Here is a 22,499-nt window from a genome sequence, read left to right as displayed (position 1 = left end):
TTCACTTTGAGCTAACAATTATTTACTTTTTTCCTCTCAAGTGTTCCAGAACTGTTTTTATTATGGAAATCTTTTTATGATCTGTTTCGCTTCTCTTTTATTAGCTTGAGTGCGATTTTGACTGCTCTCCTCCTCATTGTGGATGCTGCATTGAAAGGGCTCTGAGGCTACAACACATTACAGCTCTGACTTGTACAAACTCTGCAAATAAATGACCTGGGAATGGTCAGCAAACTTTGGAATAAAAGCCAATTCTCATACAAATTGGATTTTAAAATATGATAATGACACAAATGCTTATCTGGGACTTTTCATTGTAACCAATATGAACAGTTCAATCATTTCTATCCTTCCCTCAAATCTACCTAAAATCCAATAATGATATTGAAATAGAAAAACTGGTTCCTCAAAAGTAATATCAAAATAAACCTGAAATTAAACAGATGATGTGTTCTTATATGATACCAGGGGTGGATTTCAACCTCTTTCATGCTGGGAATTAACTGATTTAATCTACACATGCTGTATATATATAGAGGTCCCACATGTGTTGCAAGGACTGTGCTTTAAAAACAGTTCCATCTTACCTGTGTTACAGTAATCCATCTTATCACACCGTGGTGCCTGATACCTTCTTCCATAAGGAGGCAGTGAAACGTGAATGAGGGAAGCTGCAGGAGTCACTAATTTATTGGAATATTGATTCCAGGTTAGTATTTGAAGATATCCTCTGGGATAAATGCAACCTACACTACTGCAGTGCAATAGCACCTTACCTTTTGTAATTCAGACTGTTCTTCTGATCACGCAGCTAGGGGCTCCAACCACCCACTCACCCCTCGCAGCTGGGCAGCAGCAGGGACAGTGTGGGTGAAGTCTGGTTCTATTTTTATCACTGGCACTGGAAAGTGGCCACAATATGGTGCCCCTAAGTCAACTGATTGTGTAAACTGTATTACAAATGGTTAATAATTTATATAAAACAGATTGGTTTGGGGTGTGTAAATCCTTTCTAACAAGCCTGTGAAAGCCTAAAGGTGTTTTTTTTTTCTTTTTCTTTTTGTTTTTTCATTTCAAATGTCAGAACTGAGAAACAAACCCTTAAGCAAAAAGCAAATTCATAATTTTCATGTTATTACCTGGATGTGTTTTTTTGGTGGAGTATATGTAGCTTGGTTTACAAGCAAAGAGCCATGGATCCAGCCATTACTTTAGAATGCTGCTGAAGGTCATAAGACTGCAAAATTGCAACCGTAGTAAACATGGAAATACAAGGTCTGTCTAAAATGATTTGTGAAAAACAGTGATTTTGTTTTTACTTACAAGACCAATAATTGAACTTGACTGAGAGACTAATAAAACACAGCAGCATACCGATTTGAAGCCAATACCTCAAAGCCTTTGGACTCTATATGGAGGTCAAGGTCACGGTCACTAGCACATTCCTGAATATGAAGCCTGTATCTAAACTAGTTCCTGAGATGAAAAGGGTTTGCCATTGAGATACTGTAGGGGCATGATCTGATGAATTACGGTGTCTGATTTTGAAGGTTAGTTTAAGGACTGATTAAAAAAAATATATCAGATGAATTTGAAGGTTATGGACATAAATAACACACAGTAATCACAAAACTATCAAGTCTGCTTTCAGATTGTTATAATTACAGACTAAAATCTAAATCTAATATACTGTACAGTTCAGCCATTTTTGTTACATTATTTCCTACCTGTATAAATGTTCTGCTTTTAATGCTTTATGGAAGCTCCCTTTTCAGAGATTGACCAACAAATATGTCGAGTCACAGATATATCATTTGTTGTTTCGGACAGACTGTGCCATGGCATTACATGTACATGTCATTTGATTTATTTATTTTGCAGGTTGTCTTCAGAATTTAGTAATCAAATGACTAGTATGAAAGTGTGCTATGACTATAGGTGGTTTGAAGATTCTAGACCGCAGAGAAAGATTTTCTTACACAAATGAATTCACTGCTGCTTGTCTTTTTTTCTCTTTATTGCAGGCTGTCTGATGAAAAGGTTGTTATGATGCAGGCTTCTCTAGAGAACGTCTGGCTGTCATATCTGGACTCATCGGCAGCTAGTTTGTATCAGAACATGTCTTTGGCAGAGTGCTTTGAACTGACACATATTGTTGTCTTAATTAAAGATCTGTCAGTGACCTACTTTTTTCTTTTAAAAGCTATTGAAAACTTGATCTAGCCTGTTCTTTTGGCTATGGTTGCTCACTGATAGATGTTTTCCCTACTAGCTCCAAACTAAATTTTTGATGTTCTGTAGCAAGAAGTATGAGCAGGGAACTGCAGCTTCAACAACACAACGTTTTGCACCACCCTATAGAATTAATTTAGATTCATAAAGTTGAATGAAACCTGCTGAATAATGTTACGTTAACATATTGAATAACATACCGCTTTGTAGTTTTCCATAGACTTAAGAAAAACTTACAAGTTGAAAAATGTGATATTTCAAAATCTAACATAAAATACTGTACTACTATTATGGCTTCCGGTAGACTTTTGCAATATCATTTTGTAGTTTCTTTGATTTACATGATGTTTAAATAAAATATCTAATATCTAAATTATGTTCATATAATTTTTTTTTTTTTAAGTATGTCTCAAACCTAAAATTCTAGGTGTTGCTAAACTTTTGGCCATAGCTGTACAGGAAATAAAACTAACAATGTCAAGTATGATCTCACAGAAATACAAGGGTTATAATTCTCATGGGGAGGGGAGGGGGTATCCTCCTTCCTCGAGAAAACTTTGGACATCTGTCCTAAATTATTAAAATGACATTTCGAATCAGTAAAAGAAAAAGAAAACACCACCTTAGGTTAATTTAAAATTCTATAATTTGCATCTTGAATTAAGAACTCATCAATGAATGGAGTGTACACAATCATATGTTGATAATGACAAACGTTTTCAGAAACTAGTGTACAGTTCATAGCAATGTGAATGTGTGTTCTGGCTGTCATTTTCAAACATTATGTCATATTAATTAGCTAATTTGTTTACTAGGCCATCTAGTTTTCCTTGCAAGCTTCTATGCATACGTTTTATTTTGTGGGTTGTACAATGTCAGTCGTGGGTCTGCGTGTGTTCATGATAATGTGCATGGGGTGATTTGCACATGCTGGTGAATATTTGTAGTTATAAAATGTAATGGACAAACGAAGAGCTTGGATTGGTTTTTAGTGATCGCATGACATGACCATGCATTGTGATCTGTTTTATCACTACGCCCCAATCTTCAAGGGGCTATTTTTCGGAATCCAGTGAGTATAGGGAGGACTATTTGACGGCTCCGTTTCTTTTCAGACCTAACTATATAAAGTTATGCTAATTCACTATCCAACATGAAAGTGCTGTTGATAAAATAACAGCAACGAGGAGACACAAGCAAGATGGTGTCAGTTTATCCACCAAGACTGTATCGTACAGCTACAGGATGTCTTTCATTACCACGTTGAACACAATGCATGCTTCTGGGCTCTTAATTAGTACATAACGTTTAAAATACGAGGGAAGCAAGATAGCTGTGCGGTGCACACGTATGCAACATTGTTTTACATGCGGGCACATATTTTAAAGTACAAAACTAAAGGGGCAGGGCTTGAAGCTCTTGCAGAAATTAAATTAAAAGGATCGGTATATTTTTGTCCTCCTTTAGAGCAGTGACTAAAAATAATTCAGTATATTGATAACGTTGACTTGGAAATGTTACATTGATTTCGCTCATTTAGAAGTGAAATTAGTGAATCTGTCCGCATGTGTAGGTAGCCAGTTCAATAGAAGCAAGTGATTCCTGCAGCTATGCAGCCGGGGACTTTGACTCGAGCACCGTCATTTACTTTACCAGGGCTACCAATGAAAAACACATCATATTTTGAATGCGTACAGTGTATCTATCCTGATCCGGTCATCCTTAATCTAAAACCGTCTCACTCCGCCTGTCCCGTTCAACAGTACTTTCTAACAGAACGTTTGAATTAATTCCAGGGCATTTAATTCCGGATAATATGATTGGTAAATCGGTGCCACGCTGTGACTTTTTATTGGCTCTTCACATTATTGTTCGCCCCCGCCGTTTACATTGTTTCTGTATGGGCAGCGTCTTCAATATCGCCTCCTGTCTGGTTGGTTATCGCAGTGGGTGTGCGTCATGATGCGTTTGGTCTAATCGAGTCGACACTGTTGCATTTTACCTGTATCCCTCGTGGATTGGCTGTAGCGAGTCGACTGTTTAATAATTGGTGTGTTAAATCGTATCTCGTTTCTGATTGGCGAATGCTCTGTTCATCGCAAATGAATGCGGAAGGGGTGTAGTTTCCTGAGTCACTGCCGTCAGCTGATTGATTCTTAGTGAGTAAGTGGATTGAATTTTATTTTAAATTCTTTGTGTTCATTTCTTTCAATTTTTTATGAATGGTTCATTACAAATGTACATACGGATGCTGTCGCTGCTGGTTTGGTTTTGTGAATTAGGGCAACATTAATATGCTAGAGTCTGATATACGTTCACCGTACTTTTTGCCTTGTTGTATATAAAAAAACGTGAATAAGAAGCCATTGAAATGTTTGTGTTGTTATTATGCAAGTCCACGATTTCTTTCATTTAGGGATTATTTTGCAAAGCAAGGATTTTAACATGAATACTTCTTCAAATCTAAATCTGGGTAGGAGTGCATTGCATTGGTTCGTTTTTCTATCAGTTTCACGTTGTCACCGAAACCCCCCTCATTTTTCTGCATTGTATGCGATGTATCATATGGTCATGTATCTGGTTTGTTTTATACAATGTACTCCATTTCATAGGAATACTTCACTTCAAATGGGAAATCATTGTACTAATATATGTGGATAATTAGGTCCAACGTGTTAGAGCCGGGTGCAGTTGAAAGAATAATCACACAATTTGCAAAAAAAGGTCTAAACCAAAAAAGGTGTGCACCATATGTAAAAAATCGGTGAAGTGGCATTTGCTGCACGCTTCTCTCGGTTGCAGGTGGGCGGAGGCAGCGTGCTAGTGTGCGTTGAGAAAATATCCCCGTCAAAAAGGGTAGAGCTAGAACTGTAATACAGTCAGATATTACTGTACATTCAGGTATTTAACAAAAATAAATAGCAATAACAATCGCAGTTGTTAAAATTTACGGTAATGGGGAATTGCCTTAGAGTTGGTATTTCATCCCGACTCTCTTTTTAGTTTCCCAGACTGGGTGGGAGTGGGCCTTGCCTTTGTTGGGAGAAATGACAGTGTACGGTCCATGTGAATGTGTGTTGTGGCTGTCATTTTCAACCATTACATAATAGTAATACTAACAGGCTACTTGACTAGGCTAGCTAGTTTTCACTTGTAAGCTTCTGCAGATGCATAGGTTGATGGTTGGTACCCGTGTACAATACAAATATGTAAGACGTTTGCAACCGAAACAAACAACACGACCGTCAAGGCGTCAACTGTGTACGAGTGCAGTTCATTGGGTTTATGCAGAGGCTGAGGTCAAATAAATGTCTTCACCTGACAGGACTGTCCTACTGGCCCGTTCTGGCCTGTCCAGTGCAGCGAGCTTGTCAACCAGCCCGTCAAGCGAGACTTCTTTTTAGTCACGTATTGAGATGAAGCAACAGCTGAGGTCAGTAGGAAAACAAGTAACGCTTATCGGGGTTTGTGAAACCCAGCTGAAAATGTCTTGGGAGTATCTAAACGTGTGTGTGTTGTTTAAGACCTCCTTTTGATTTGGCAATGTTAGATGAAAAGCGAACCATTAGGCCAATCCTTGGCTGTAAAAAAATACCTGCAGATATTATTAGAGAGTATAACATTGCCCAATTTGGCTATCTAGGTGAGCTGTCCAATTGCTTTATTATTATGGCATGCCTGAAGTTCATGTTTGTGCAAGGTGTGATGTCTCTTTGGCTGGGGGAGCTGTGTGTCTGTGTCCTATCCCCCTGGAAGCAGCTGACAAGATTGGTTACCACGAGTCTAACAAAACAGGCTTAAATTACTATTGTAATCGCTATTATATTAAATGGGGAGGCAGCAGTGGCGCTGGAACATTTATCTATAGTGGGGGTGCTGAAAGCCATTGACAAAACTGTAAGCCCTGCATATGATAGAAGCACAGCACTTCAATCCATGGGGTGCTGCCGCACCCCCACACCCCTAGTTCCAGCACCCCTGGGAGGCAGTAAAAAGGCAGAGGGAATCTTATTGTATTCTGACTGACAACACCTTTTATCTCAATGTTTTACCCCAGTTTTGCTGTTCAACGCATTTTCTCCACAAGCCAACAGAAAACTGTAACAGTAGTAAACTTAACTGCCACACACTGCCAGCGTATGTTTAAAAAGCACTGTGTGCAACGTTAATATAGCATTTCCATTTCAAGACCACGTCACAAACATACTTTGCATGCATTATATATTCTAAACAATGTTAAGGCCGGAGAAAGGCGCAACACAAATCAAGCACATTAGATTGACTTAATTTGCTAAACGTAAATAAATGACCAACACAGTAATTCAATAGCATTCTGCTGGTTGTGTGACAGTGGGAAACGGATCACTGGTTTTTGCTTCTTAGCGTTTGCAGGTGTGTGTGTGTTCAACATGTTTTAAGTAGCTGGCATGTCCAGTTTGGTTTTGTGCAACTCTTCCAAGGCTGCTGTAGGTGCTTGGGGCAACAGAGTGACAGCACTTTGTTGCAGATGGTATAATGTGGGGGATTTACAGGTTGTTTTGCTAGAGGTTTGTGGCCAAAGGATTTGCATGTTGGTTTAGCACGGGACTTTACGTTTGATAGATGTGAAGAGCTCTCCATTGTGTTTGCATGTGAGTTAAGAAAGTAGCATCTGTGTCTCTTGCCATATGTTTCATCGAGTCGTCTGGAAGTCATCAGTTAAGATAAGAGCGTAGTTTTGTGAGAAGACAATAGGGTTCTGTATTATTATTATTATTATTATTATTATTATTATTATTATTATTATTATTTATTTTTTTAATTTTTCGGCTCGGATGTGTGTGTGAGCAGCTGGGTGCTAGGCAACATTCTTTAATTTGCTTTTTATATTTTGCCAAAAGAAATACAGTCTAAGTAAATATTTACAATAGAACCTACTTTCATTTATCTTTCTCAATCAATATAACTTGCCCCTTTCTTTTGTGTTTCCTGAAAACCGAGACAAATTGGATTCCTGCCTCTGCCACATGGTGATTTCCATCACTAACCATGGAAATAGTAGGCTTTCTTCCCTCTTCACAACCTGCAAGTGCTTTAATATTGTCTGCCAGTTTACGTGTCTCCTGCATGGAGCCTGTCACTTGAATTGGACTGGAATTACAGTGACCCAGTTTCTAAATAATAGCCTTGTGACTTTAGTGACAAGTCTGAATAGAAGACTAATCTCCCAGCAAACAACAAAGTACTTGACCATTGTCGGCACCAAAAAGAAACTGTACTGACAGTGTTATTTTCTGTGTATCTCAGTGTCACAGGAACATATATTAAAGGGTTACGTAAGCACTTTCAGAAGTCCCCACATGGCAGTTTCCTCTTTCAGCAAGATCACAAGATAATCAGAAGGTTTAGTTCCTTTTACTGATTGCTAGAGGGTTTTATACCAAACATACCAACCATAGCTTTCACTTTCAAACAACTTTTGTTTTAACCCCCTGCAGCGATACAGTGCTGCTTTCATTGAAAGACTGACAAATCAATTAACAGTGCATATTGGTACATCTTCTAGAAGTTAACTTTTATGTTCCCTGTGATTGGAATTTTAACTCTATATTCAGAACCACTGATCCAATTGTGTTAACTTGGTATGGACATTCCCTTGAACACGTTAGTAGCTGGCATCTTTTCAGTGGCAGATCTTAATACAGCTCAGGGATGAAAATAAGACTCTTGCATCAGTTTCACCCATTCCAGATTTTACTACAAGCTTGATTGGCCACAGTGTGTATAGGTAACAAGCTCAGATGTGTCTCTTTTTTTTATTTAGTCGTCGCCAGTGGTTTTTTGCCCCGGTTTTCCCCCCAATTTGGAATGCCCAATTATTATTTTTATCCCGGTTCACCGCTGCAACCCCCCAGCAACTCGGAACGGAGGCTGAAACACTCGTCCTCAAATGTGTTCCTGCCAATCCATCATTTTTCAAACTGCAGATCCACAGCGAAGCCATCAGACCCGCAGGCACCCTGTCAGCCACAGGGGTCGCTGGTGCGCAGTGAACCGTGGATTCCCCTACCGACCTAATCCCTCCCACCCGGGCGACACTCTGCCAATTGTGCGCCACCCCCTAGGAACCCCCAGTCATGGTCGGCAATGACATAGCCTGGATTCGAACCAGTGATCTCCAGGCCATAGGGCGCATCCTGCACTCCACGCGGAGCTAGATGGTGCATTTATAGAATGGTACAGATTATGATCGGTACTCCAAACAGATAACTAAAATGAACTGGTTCAGATTGGGGAGAGTGTACTGTATTGAAATCTGGCAGCCCTCCTGCTGTTGTGCAATCACATTCTGTACGCTGGGGTTTACAGGATCTTGGGAACAGCTTGTCTGGTTTTGAAACTATGCACGGCATTTGTAAAACAAGGTGCTGTTGTGCTTTTTGTGGACGCTGCTGGTACCTGTAATGCGGTGTTTATGTCTTCGATGAGCACTTTGAATGAAGCCAGCCTTGTTTCTAAGGCTGTAAATCTACGCTTTGTAGAATCGCCCAACACACTCTGTATTTAACAAATGTAATGCTTTAGCACAATGTTGCACTAACTCCTGAAGCATATTTTTATATAATAGAGTTTAGGTTTCTTGTGATATAGGCCTACGCCTCAAACACTTTTTTTTTTTTTGTCTTTTTACCAACAGCTCGGCTTATTAGTTTTATTTGCTAGTTTATTTTTAGAACTGCAAAAAATACCTGGCCTGTCTAGTTTGGAATGTATTCAGACAGTTTTTTGACAATGGTGGGTGAGTTCATTGAAATCCTTGAAGTAGTGTTACAAGAATGTGGTTGTGTTTTTTTTGGCTTCATGTTTTATGTAACTGAATTTTATTTCACTTTCAAAATGAATATAATATGTGTGATGGTATTTATTTTGTAGGTGTGCTGAAAAGCGCCAGACTGCAGTATTACAGGTTGGGCTTCTGATTTCTGTTAAAAGATAAAACACTCCCAATACAAAAAAAATGAAATCGGTGGATATCCAATAAACACCAGAAATGGTTACTCAATTCATGTTGACTTTGACTCATTTTCCCAGTGAAAAAATAAAATAAAATAACCTACAAAAATCAAAAATCAAACTTCCCCAGTGCAGTTGGGCAATGCCCCTCCTTCCTGACTTGTATCTCACATTGATACGTTCTGAATACTTTAAACCCACCCCAACTACTGAGTGGCAGCAAATTCCTACATTTCTATTGGAGGATTGTAACTGTAACAAGATTACAATTTTAAACAGAAGGTTGTTCTTGCTCGCCAGATTTAAAGCTATATTCCTTTCGTATAGATTTGGTTTTCCCCAGACACTCTGTAACAAAACATGTTTGTGCAGACCAGGGAAGTAAATATTTCATTTCAGTGAAGATCCTTTTCCTACAGATAAAGACTGTTTAGTAAATATCTTCAGTTTAGTCATAAACAAGGAAGCTACTGAAACAGAAAATTCCCATTTGCTCTCTCTCGCTGTGTGTTTGCTGTGAGAAGCCGTACCATGTGCTGTGCGCTGTATGCCAATGATGATGACAAAATGAATAATGCATTCCTATTCCGAGCAGCACCGTGTCATTGAGGAACAGACCTGAGGTGCAGATACTCACCAGTTCAACACTTAACAATCCAGTTCTTATTCTGAGAAATATTGAAATATTGTTCCTATTTTTAATATTGAAATGATAGCTGTATTTGACTTTTTAAGCTTGCTTTTTTCAAAACACACAATATGCAAAAATAATTTGGGGATTTGCAACATCGGTGTATGTGGTTGGTTAGAAAGGATTTCTATTTGCAATTCTTTGATTCTGTAGTTAGCACAAATCCATAACCCCATAGTCGCAGAGTAGCAGGGCCTGTTCTCCGAGTCACTATTGACGTTATTATTGATCCATAGGCTGTCCTGCTGCACATGAGTGCAGCATACATCCGAATGTCAAAACCATGCAGATGCAGTGTGCACACTTCAGCACAAAAAACTAAACCAGTACCCTCTGAATAATAATGATCGCACGCAAACTATAGATAAACTCCGCACAACATAAGTGTAACATGTGCCTTGCTGTGCACTTTGTATGTTTCCAAGGCCTTTCTCTTGCTGGTGCCAATGAGCAAAGTTCATGAGCATCATAGGTTATCTTCATTATTGCTTTGTTGCTTACATACTGTCATTTTTCTTGTTGTACAGTAACCCTCAATCTGTGATATCGTTATGGTGTGTTTGTTTTGGTTTTAGGTAATAAGGTAATTGTCATTTACTTATCACTGAAAATACTGGCCATGCTCGTCATCAGTTCAGTGAGAGGACTCTGATCTTTTTAATTTATTGATTTATTTTCATGTCTAACTCTTTACAGTACGAAACCCTGCCGTCATAGCGGAAGTACTGCAGTGTAGATTATCTATATGCCATTGGTTATCATTTTTTATTATTAGTCTTACATTTAAAAAAAAAAAAAAAAGGTTGGAAGTACAGTGCATTTGATGTGGGAGACCTGAGAATCACATGGAGATTTGTTTAAATGAGGACTCCTTTATGAGTATCCCATTCCAACCTCTTAATGGGTTTGAAAATACTGCAAGGGCAATCTGAACTCTTTCAGAATGTACAGTCAAAATGATACAGATCTGATTGGCACTGAGAGGAGTGCAAACCTCTGCCCGTAGTAGTTTGAATACCCAGCTGGCACAGGAAAAAAACACGGAGGTTTCGTTAAGTGTGTCGTTCCACACATGGGGAGTGTGGGTGGAACACCTGTTTGTAAATTCTGATTTGTGGTTGAAAACAAAAGTGTGTTTCTGGTCAAGGTTAGAACTTCTTTATTCTCCTTTTCTAAGGGTAGAAAAGTACCTCTTTCGACTGGCACATCTGAGCCATCAGGGCCCCAGGCCCTCACAGTGCGGGTGGTTCTCCACTGGCTGTTTGTCGTGCTGAGTGAGAACCAAACCGTGAAACTGGCCTCTCAACACATCTGAATCTGTCTGGCAGCCGAGCAGGGGCGGGGTTAATGATTTTCATCATTACGTTGCGTCAGTCAGTACACTCGAGGAAGACGAACAACGTGGCGTGCTGTGAGTCGGAGGAGAGAAAAGTAGGCCTACATTTCAGGCCGCCATTCTCAACTCAAACACAGCGCCTCTTAATACCGCATCCTCTACACGTGACTCGACTCGTTCATTGCGTGTGTCGTCAGCTGCACAGCTTGGGCGCTGCAGTGGAAACACAACCAGGCTCCTCCTAAGCCGCCGTGGGCTGTCTCGGCACGGCTCGGTGGTACAGAGGTAAAGCTGTCTATCCAAATGTCACACATTTTTAGTCATATCTTAGAGTCCTTTATCTAATTGTGAGGGTGTTGGTATGGGCTATCTTTATCTAGCTTAATCATGATTTTTTTTCATGGTCTGGCCTTTAATTGGGTGAGGTTGTGAAGGCTCCATCTGGCGCCTGGCTGTACCAGGCTAAAAAAAAAAAAAAAGGCAAGTTTACATCATTCTATAAAAATCTTTAACAGAACAGTTTTTTGTATGTTCAACCTCATTAACATTTAAATGAATTATATATTCTAAGAGAAAATACTTTGATGTATGATAAAATGCATTTTCCAGAAGGGATACCAGCAAACACTAGCAGTGGAAGAGATTTTGACACTGTTACATCTTTAGTTTGAGAGAACGCAATATCAAATTTGTACACAGAGCTGCAAAAGCACTCCATGATAAAGTTGGAGATTTACTAATGGTGTTTTACAGAACAAGTTAATTGGGGAAATTGTCCTTTTTTTATTTTATTAATTATTTTTAAGTCAGTACACCCTGTTCAACCCTTGAAACAATAAGAAGTTCTGAATTAATGAGTTTAATTGTGTGCATACTGTACTCGAAGTCAACAAAGAAAGGTGCTTTTATTCTTGGTCAACATTTGAACAAAAGCAAAGGATTTGGAAAGTTTCTTAAAATAAAAAGCATCGTTGTGACTATTGTTCTGTAACAGAATGTGGAACTGAAAAACTAAAAAAAATGAACAGCAGCTATACCACCATGAACCGAATAGGTCAGTTCACCTCAGCAAGTCAAAATGGCTCTGGGCTGTAATCACAAAGCTTAAACCTATAAAAAAAAAAATGTTGACAAAGTTTGAAATAAAGCAAAAACAAACTATTTTATACCCAGTGTAAAGGCACTACCGCAAAGTTGAATTGAGGAGTAAATGGAAATAAAATTTATATATACAGTGTGTGTATATACACACACACACACACACACACATACACATGCTGTGTAGTTTTTTGTTTTATTCTGTTAATATTGAAGTAGTATGTGTTGTACTGCATGTGCTAAACTCAAGGCACTTCATTGTTCAGGGCTGATATCTAAAGAACATGAAGCTACCTGCCTTCATTAGGTGTGTCTGTACATTTGGAATGCGTTGCTGTTAAATACTGATTTTTGTCTGAGGTTTGAATTTTTTTGTTTTAAATCATTGTTTGGAGTAGGTTTTTAAAGAATTGTAAAATGTGGCAACAAAACTATTGTGTTCTATTGCCATAAAAATAATGAATATATTGGATCCCCCCACCCCAAGTTCACATTAAAACACATTCAGTGATATATAAAATTAAAGGTTGTGACATTTAGCGTGCAACAATATAAACATTTGTTCCAGTGATCGCACGAGGTGCAAGATTTGCATTTAAATTGTTTTCTGTTCTTTGCCACAAAAATATACAAAGGTACAGAAAGTCAAATCTGATGTGAGGCTAGATCTAACATGAAAATCTCACACTGATGTTTTGCAATTCTATTATGTGGTTCTTCATTCCATATCACAGCTCTCTATTGCACCAGAAGCCACTGTGTGTTCCTTGCATCACAGAAGTAGTGTCGGGGCATTCCAGGAGCCTTGGTAATGAGCACAAACCATCTCAATGGGCACTTGAAAAGGATCATGGGAATCTCTTTGTTACAACTACCTACATTGTACAGGTTTCTTTTCACACTGTTGCTGTATGAAGGTGTATGCAGGTTTTCAAATCAATCAAACACGTCGTTTATAACCTAGAAGTATCACAAACTTTAGAAATAAACATTCAAGCGAAGGATCCATCAACGCAAGGAAGGATAGAAAAGCAGGTTTTGCACTACAAGCACAATAGTAGAAGTATAGGGTATAATAGTATTGTATAGGGTAATGTGATTTTTTTGTTTGTTTGTTTAAAACTGTGAAAGCTGTAGGGGTAGATTTAAATATAACCTGTGGTTGTGGTCCAGTAAAAAGTCCCACTGGCAAAAGAACCTGGTACCATTTCAAAGGTAACGCCATGAGCCTGGAGCTAAAACAAGGGCTGGCAAAGTGCAAGAGGAAGCTTGTACTGAGAGAGCAGCGAGATTGTATAGCGCAAAGTTTTATACATTAACACAATACAGTGAAGTGAAATCGCTGTGCACGGAATCGAAGGTGGAATGTAAATGAATAACGCCTCAGTCGGTCCGGGTATGGTTGGTTTTTTTTTGACGTTCTTTTGATTTTGTAAATCTTTCTTTGGCAGGGGTGTGTGTCTGGGGATGAAGAGCCACGTGTGCTTCGAGAAGTGAAAGTTATAAATCAATTTCAAGACAAGCCATCTATTTATAGTTAAGCACCATCACCAGTCTAGCTGTGCAGTGTGCAGAACTGTAATTTGTTTTGAGAATCTACAACTACAGCTAAAAAAGAAAAAAAAAATACATTAACACAATTTAGATCTTCAAAGAAAAAGTATACCGGAAGCAGTTTAAGTATATGGAAAACTACAAAGCGATATGTAAATCAATATGTTTTCGTAACATTATTCAGACTTTATGAAGCAAAATTTGTTAATTTTGCGGGGTGATAAAAAAACTTTTGGCTATAGCTGAAGGGTTGCCACCTTTTGGTTTGCTAAAGTAGGGACAGACACAACAGAACGACCCTTAAAGTCTGTGCGGATAAACGTAATGTTAAATAACCGAGTTCTGATTCTTGCCTCTGAACTGCAGTATGAGGAGTGTCTGGAGGACTGCTTTTTAAAGGTGTATGTTTGTGTTGCTCTGCACAGCTTTCAAGAGGTCCTTTCTTCCACGAGTGAATTTATAGCAGCATGACTTCTTGACTTTTGACACACAGTTCAGCCTCGACAAGGTCCGCTCTCATCCTGTTTCTCTCGTCCGTACTCTAGTCGGGACAAATGAGCTTCCCTACAAGGCTCGATGGGGACTCGAGACTCCAGTGCAGTAGCTATGGAATGTCAAACCCTGGTCTCTCTGCTCACCTTGGTCTGGCTGTTTTTTTGTTTCCATTGTTTCCTACTACAGAGTTAAGGCAATGTTTACATACCCTGTTACCTTTATTTTTTATTTTAAACATAATATATTCAGGTTTTGAAAAATAGATTCAATATTTTTTTTTTCCTGTTGCTGTATTGTTAAAGTAATTATCTGTATCCTAATAATTTGTTCAATAACATTTTGAAACACTTGAATTGAGGGGAATAGCACCAGTCTTTTATGTCAAATAATTAGTACTTTCTGGATTTAAAAAAATGTCCTGTTGCTTTTAAGAGATTATTGATTATTGATACATCATATTTGGTTTTCAAAGGCTTGAATGAAATCTAGCGTAGTTACTTTTTTTTCTGATGACGTATTGTTTTGTAGCCTAGTAGTGGGATACAGCGTTGCAAAAGTTGCCACGCCCCTTTCTACAGTTCGAAGCCAGAATGAAGTTTTGTATTTCTGCGAATTACCGATTGTTAGATTTAAAAAAAAAGAAAGTTTACATAAACACCGTAACAAATGCAACTAAAATAAATACAAATGGTCACCGCACAACATTTGCATATTTAAAAAAAGTACGTATACAGTATGTCGTTACATTTAATAGTTTAATTTCAACGATTTAAAAGCAGAAACAATGCATTTAGTAATGTATGTATATCCTTGATTAATTACACGCCAATTTTTTTGCAAAACATTATACTGCACAGTATTATACACTAAGTCTACAACTCCCTGTAAAGACAATTTTAAGGAATACTTGGCAAGTGTTGTTGGAAAAGTGGAATGTGAATGAACTTTCTGAAACAAAAGTCGTCCTTTGTTGGCGGACGCTAATTCAGTTTGACACGTGTGTGTGTGTGTGTGTGTGTAGAGAAGGAGCGAGGAGTCACGTACGCTTGTGTTCAGTACGCTCAGTTCTAAAGCAGGGACGTGTCCACGCCTTTCGCTGGTAGAAGCATTCCCTTCACATCAGACACGTTAAAACCTAACCCATATAAATCGAGCAACATCAACAGCCTTTAGGCAAACGGGATATTTGCTGTAAAAGAAACGCCAGCTTGCCAGGCTAAAACTTGGGCTGCTGTGTTTGTATTTCCAAATCGTGTCTAGCCAGCGAGCAAAGTTTACCGGAGCTGCAGAAGTGTACTCCTTCACAGGTAAAAAGAAAAACAAAAATCAAATGAGTTTACAACTATGGCAATACGTGTGTGATCACATCTGTGAAAAAAAAAAACATTGGAAACGGTAATTCGACAGTTATTACTTTTACTAATTAATCCGAAATAACGTTCTTTTATTTGAGATTGTGTGGTTTTTAAAGTTCGGAGGAATCGTAACTTTTTTGTAGGTGTGCTGGGTGTCTGTCTTCTGTACAGTACAGTATAATTGGTACAGCATACTCTACAGCGTGCATGCTCTTTTCACTGTTCTGTACTGTTTGTTTTTAAAGGGATAATTATTCTCCATTCTAGTTTCTTCTTTAAAAGTTTCACGAATCCGTGTGGCTCAAAAGCAAGATTAGGCTACGGTATCTTGTAACAATTGTAAGTCGTCCTGGATAAGGGCGTCTGCTAAGAAATAAATAATAATAATAATACGGTCCAACCCACTTGCGCTATTTGAATTATAAACGAGATGATGATTAGTACATTAGTACTATAGTACAACCTGAAGGAACTGGACAGATTGACCTTAGAACGCCGATTTTCGATGTCGTGGCAACATAACTATGTAGTTAGTAAGTGAACGGCGAAGTGGAAATTGCAGACAGGCTGGTGATGGGTCACTAATTCCTGTGCTCTCAAACTTCTGTTAATCATTTTTTGTTTGTTTGTTTGATAATGCCTCCGTTGCTATCTGAAAGAAATACACCTACTGCAGCATGAAAAACAGGTTTTTCCAACCGGGATTTCCTGTTATAATTCAGCAGTGGATATTCTGCAACAGTGTGTGAATCGATCTGCAAGAGTACAAATTATGAGAATTATCAAATTCAGCTATGTTGTTGTTGTTGTTGTTGTTAATCTTTTTAAAGTGTAAATACAGTTTGCAGCTATACTAACAAAACTGACAAATTACTGCCAGTTGTCTTTTTGGGCTTCCATACTTGCAATAAAATTTGTATTGGAACTCAAAAAAAGGAATTCTTTAGCCATTGTGCTAGTGTTGTGATGGTTTGCTTTTATATATGAAGCTGCAAAATACTAACTGACATAAGTACTCTACGTGTGTGTGTGTATATATATATATATTATATATAATATATTATATATATATATATATTAAACAGTTAGAAGGCTTGCTTCCTTTATACTTTTTTTAAAATGTGTATTTCTGTGTGAATGCATTCTCTTACCATATCGGTGCTGCAGACCCAGTATAATTGTCTGAAGAATGCTGGTGACGCTGTGCTGTATAGTATTACTGGAAACCCTGTTGGTGTGATTTTGTTACTTCCTTTTCCTATTTCAAGTCCTGGGGAAGGGGGTTTCTGTTAAATGCTCTGCAGGCTTGTGCTTTCAGTTTCACTTTCCTCTAAATGTGTTCCCAGTCTTGTTAGGGCTGTCAGTGGCATTGCATATGGGCAGCTTTCTGTTTGTGTGCTTGCTTGTGCACAGTGAGGTGGCTCACTGGAGCGTTCTGCCTGGAGGAGTGATGCTCACTCACCTGAAGCTGTCCTCGGTCAGTGGTGAATTTAGAATAGTGCTTGATTACAAACAATGTTAAAAACACTTCTCCAACTGCTGTAAGCGGGTGTGGCGACACAGTAATGGATTATAAAACTGACGTGTGCTGTACCTGCCGTATCCTTCACCTTTTGGGATGGAGAGAGATCGCCTGTTTGATACAGTAAGGGGCATCCTTACTTTTAGTTTATTAACGGTTAACAAACATTGTTAATTTTTAGCTAAGGGTTAGGGTTAATAAAAAACCTGATTTGATTTGCTAAACATTACTACAGTAACAATTTGAACCGATTTCAAATATGATCGACTGGGTAATGATCATCCATAGGGCTCTGGTGTTTGATTGATCATTGATAGGGCTCTGGCGTTTTTTTTAGCTAACAGTTAACAGAAAATAAATAATGTACATTAATATGTTTATTGGCTGTTTTAACAGTTAATAAACAAAAAATAAAGTGTGACCAGAGTTCTTAGCCAGAAGTTATGTCTAAGTGTTCTTGGCACTGCTGTGAAGATTCTAAATATTTAGTTTCTGGTTTCTTTCAACAGGTGACACTGGAGTGAAATAGGAAGAAGCCAGCAGGAGCTGATTAGAAGTCATCAGCAGAGAAGTCCAGTTTGAAAGATGGTGAGTGTTCTTCCACAAGTGGGTTTTTTTTGTTGTGCTGGTGTATAGCAGGGCTGGACAACGCTGGCCCTGGAGAGCTGCAGGGTCTTCAGGTTTTCGTTAGCACTTAATTAAGCCAATTATTTTCTTAATTGGTCAACACTGTCATTTTAAAGATACCCAGAAAACCTGCAGGATTGTGGCTGTCCAGGACCAGTTAGCCACACCTGGTCTATTGGGTGCTGTGTAATAAAAAAAACCTCCAGCCAAGTGTTGAGGATTTATCAAAATTCTAGTACATTTTATCCAGTGTAAAGATCTAAGCAACGTTTTATGTATGTTTAACAGTCGTTCATGTCTTTGTTTCTGTGATTTTATATTCAGTTAATACACTGTGTGTAGGGTGTCTCTTAATATAATAACTTTTACACAGCTTTGCTTTGTTATAACACCGTAAACACAACGTACTGACTGAAGTAAATTAGTGAAGGGTCCTTGAATAGTGAAGTATAGTACATTTACAATCTACTGTCAGCATGAATTAACCACATTCAAGAACTGACAAGTTGTGAAAGAATGTGGGGGGCTGTATGATAAACGTATATTATTCACTGTTGTGCTGCACCAGGGATCTGGAAATCAACTTGCAATTCCAGCTTCTTAAGGTTGTGCAATACAGTGCATACCAAGATAGGGTTATGAGGCGATACAGATCTCTCTGGTGTGTTTCAGTAGGTAATGTAGAAATAAAGGTGTAGACAAAGGAACAACAAATGTACATGTTATCATCCTTGCAGTTCTTTGCTTCAGACTGTCCCTGTAGGGAATGCCAAGTGATTCTTGTATATGTAGAGCTGCTGGGAAACAACCATCTTAACAGTTTATCGTATAGAAACGGAGATCTGCTCAGGAATAGCTTCTATTATATTGTCTCTGTAGATCCAATTGGGGGAGCTTCAAAATCAATTAGATTTTTATGTCAAGTAAGCATCTAGTGATATGTGGCATTTAGAATTCTCCTTGTCATGTAATCCATACTAATCCAAACAGCACCCTCTAGTGTAACTGCATTGGCACAGTGTGACATGGTGTGCCCTGCTTTGGAATACAGAGGCATGTCAGGGTGCATCGTATCAAGAATTGAAGTTAGGTCCATACTCATGGACCATACTCATGGACCCCGAAATGAACCGGCTCCATACTCACCGCTTCAATACTTTATTTTTTAGTAAAAGTCTTCTTACCCGATGCAGAGTAAGATGCATTCCCTGTTTCCAGTTTGATTTGATGTGATGTGATAAAGGCGTGGAAAGAACTCTTTGTACGCCTCTGAATTTGTATTGCCTAACTGTTTAATGGCTCTCATTGAATTAGGCTAACCAAAGACATGATCTGTGTTAAATTAGAAGCCTAATAGCAGTAAAGTGATCTTAGACTGCCTGCAGTTTTAAACGTTTTTGTTATCAAATTCTCCAAATGACACTCATTGCTTTTATTATTCCAATGACACTGTGGATCTCACAGATGGGTAATTAATGTAACGTGTGACGGAGTATAGAGGGCTGTGAAGACTCCTGTTCTATCACTTGCATCTCCGCTGTTTTATTCAATCTGTCAAATCCTAACCATAGTATGTAGAAATGTTTTTTTTGTGAAAATCCACCAAAAATTGACATACCAATGCATCTGCTTTTATATCATAGCTTTAAAAATGAAAACAGTAACAGCGCTGATATTTTCTGTATGTCTTTGTAAAGAAGGGGTTGATTCGTAATTAAATCTACTGAGCAGGGGGAAGCGTATCTTTGTCTTGGTGAAAAATAACAAAGTCTTAAATACAATTTCCGTACCTCTTGGCATCATCTCACAGGTCTGTATTGTTTTGCTGCAGATCTTTTCTGATCAGATTAAGTCCATTTATCTTGTCACAACTCTGAGGCTCCCAGGTTAGTTCTATTTTGTTTGCATTATTGAATAAGTAGTGAATAGGCCCTTTCAAATGCAGAGTTTAAAAGTGCACACAATTTGCAATCAAAGCCTTTGTGTTACCTTAGCAATTGCATTTTCATTAAAAGCTACAATTCCCTTTTTGTATTTTAACTATTGGTGCTGTTGTCACTTTGGAGTCAAGTTATATGTGACCTTTCCTGTTTCTTTTAAATAGACATTACTTACTGTTTCTGTTTTGTGCCATCTGAGATCCATTACAAAGTGAGTCTCGATTATGAGGCATTATCAACCATATGCTATGTTCAGCTCTGTAGGGCTTTTAAATACAGACAGCAAATGCTTACATGGCAACATGCTGTACTGTATGTCCTCAGAGCTGCATTATAAGGTAAACTGAAAGGGTTGCTGTGACAGGATGACGTCACGGGCAAGCTGTTTGTACCAGGAAGGAGGCTCGGACGCACGAAAGCTGCAAGTTTAAACGCAAACGCGCACTTTAATTACAGTTTACAAAATAACAAACAAAAAACACAGGAACAAAATAAACTGACACATTCAAACAAAACAGTACAACACGCATTTAACTACCGTGGCTTCAAGCCAAGCCGCCTCTTCCATTCACAACACCGCTTCACAAAACTCCCCTGAACACCAATGATAATTTCTCTTTCTGTGTAATTACAGATACATTTAAGCACAGCACACATACCTTCACCAGCTGTCGCCAACATTAACTCTCGGCCCTAATTTTCTCTAACCCCTGTGAACACCTATTTTTACAGCTGTGGCTGGAGCTTTAATTAATCATTTAAACATTTATTCACTTGACTGTTCCAGCCACAATCCAATGTGTGTTTACAGGGAGGATTTTAACTCCCTCCCTGTCGCCCAATACTCTCCACACAACACACCAATGCTCCGGCAGGACTTTCACCCTGCCATGCTGCCACACACCTACACCAATAATAACACACAATACACCCAAACAATAACACCAACAATACAAAAAGAATAGAGATAAACACAGGGGCGGGCGAGGTGTACCTCATCACAGTTGCCAATGGAAGTGTTTGGTTGTTGATTTGTGGACGTTGCAAGTCAGTTGCATAACGAGAGCTGGTTTTGTTTTTCTTTATGTATGATGTGCTGCACGTACTGTACGATGTATTTCAGATGATACCCTGAGGAGTTCGTACTTGGGGACAAGGTTAATTATAATGAAACCCTTGTTGACGACTTTAGTGACTGATGAGTCATCATAGAGGTGAGATTACTTAGGCCCAGGTGAGCAACTGGGATCTGCAGATAAAAAAATAAACTGTTACTCCACTATCTATCCAATGCCATGTTGATTTCAGTCTGTCCAAAAACAAGCTCAGTGGTTAAAGCCTTCAACTTGAAAGTTGTGCCAGTTGCATGATTTTAAATACAAGGAGGGTGGAGTTTAGGCTTTCTGTGCTGAATTAAAATAAGCCTGTTTTAAAAATATTGAAACTGTCCTGTCGGCACGCTGCGAAGGATGGCAGCGACAATAGAATTGGCATCTGAAGCACACAGAAAGCACATGAAACACAACCCTGTTTGTGAACATGGCCAGGACTTGAGAACACGCCAAGTCTAAGTAATCTGAGAAGCAAGACTGCTCCTCGTTGACATTTGACATTTGATACTTGGTGTTGCAGTTCAAGCCATTCCAGGTTTTACTAGGCGCTTATTTGGTTGCTCCTGAGCTTAAGTGTGCATTTGTATGCTGACCGGTTACTTCAGTACCCTGCTTCTGGCTCCCACTAGTGTAACGCTGCATATCACGATACTAACAAAGTTTATAAAGTTTATAGGGCTAATGGGCTGCCAGTTTTAAAACTAATTTGAGAGTACTTTACCAAAGGTAACATTCATTGGTCTACGATTCATGCTAATCTGGGTTGGTAAAATATTAGGCAGATGATCATTAAAAGATCTGCAGGGATTTTGGTCATGTGTCATGTTACAGGATGTACAGCTATGGCCAAATGTTTTGCATCGCCTACAATTTTTACAAAAACCATATGAACATAGTTTAGATATTTTATTTGACATCATGTAATCAAAGAAAGAGAAACTGTTCAGGAGCAGTGTGTAGTGTGCATGATGACACAGCACCTCTCTTGAGAAATGGTTCAGGAGCAGCGTGTAGAGTGTGCATGATGACACAGCACCTCTCTTGAGAAACGGTTCAGGAGCAGCGTGTAGAGCGTGCATGATGACACGGCAGCTCTCTTGAGAAACCGTTCACAATGGCATTAGTAATTGGAAGGGGTTTACTCCACTGGGATGATTAGATCTATTACATTTCATTTACAAAAGTATCGTGTCCGAACAGGGGTTTGTTTGTGTAGAGAATGTATTAACATACAGGTACAGTAGCATTCCCTTTTATAAGAGAAATATTATTAATATTATTATTATTATTTTAGCTTTATCCACAAACTCAACGATTAGGAACATCTTTCAAACCCTTCTCACTAATTCACAACTTAGGTGTGTGTGTTTTATTTTGGTTACAGAATGTATAGTTCGAAGTTGCATAAGGTGCATTGTAATGGAGTAAACCACAGTGTGTTATAGATTAATAGTAGAATTTCATCCAGTGCAGTGCATTGCTGGTGAGCTTGTAGACGTGTGTAACATGACTGTCTATTTCTGTGTTTCTGCTGTGTGGCCTGG

General features: G+C 38.6%; 1 protein-coding gene across 4 annotated transcripts in view; it reads left to right on the top strand.

Annotated features, from left to right (window-relative positions):
• The first annotated feature begins 4,282 nt into the window (after positions 1-4,282).
• LOC117962605 (myotubularin-related protein 4-like) overlaps positions 4,283-22,499 on the top strand; it is a 58,410-nt gene continuing 40,193 nt past the window's right edge. The window contains exons 1-2 of one of the 4 annotated variants that reach the window (XM_058998204.1): positions 4,283-4,391; positions 17,786-17,864. In XM_058998204.1, coding sequence (XP_058854187.1) covers positions 17,862-17,864 — 3 coding nt within the window. In that variant the 5' untranslated portion in view covers positions 4,283-4,391; positions 17,786-17,861. Of the gene's footprint in view, positions 4,396-15,408; positions 15,707-17,268; positions 17,400-17,785; positions 17,865-22,499 lie in introns of those variants that run through there. The other 3 variants (XM_058998203.1, XM_058998205.1, XM_058998206.1) reach the window with 3 other exon arrangements.

Source organism: Acipenser ruthenus, chromosome 24 (genome assembly GCF_902713425.1).
Source record: "Acipenser ruthenus chromosome 24, fAciRut3.2 maternal haplotype, whole genome shotgun sequence".
Taxonomy (NCBI): domain Eukaryota; kingdom Metazoa; phylum Chordata; class Actinopteri; order Acipenseriformes; family Acipenseridae; genus Acipenser; species Acipenser ruthenus.
This window is presented reverse-complemented; position numbering and strand designations above follow the sequence as displayed.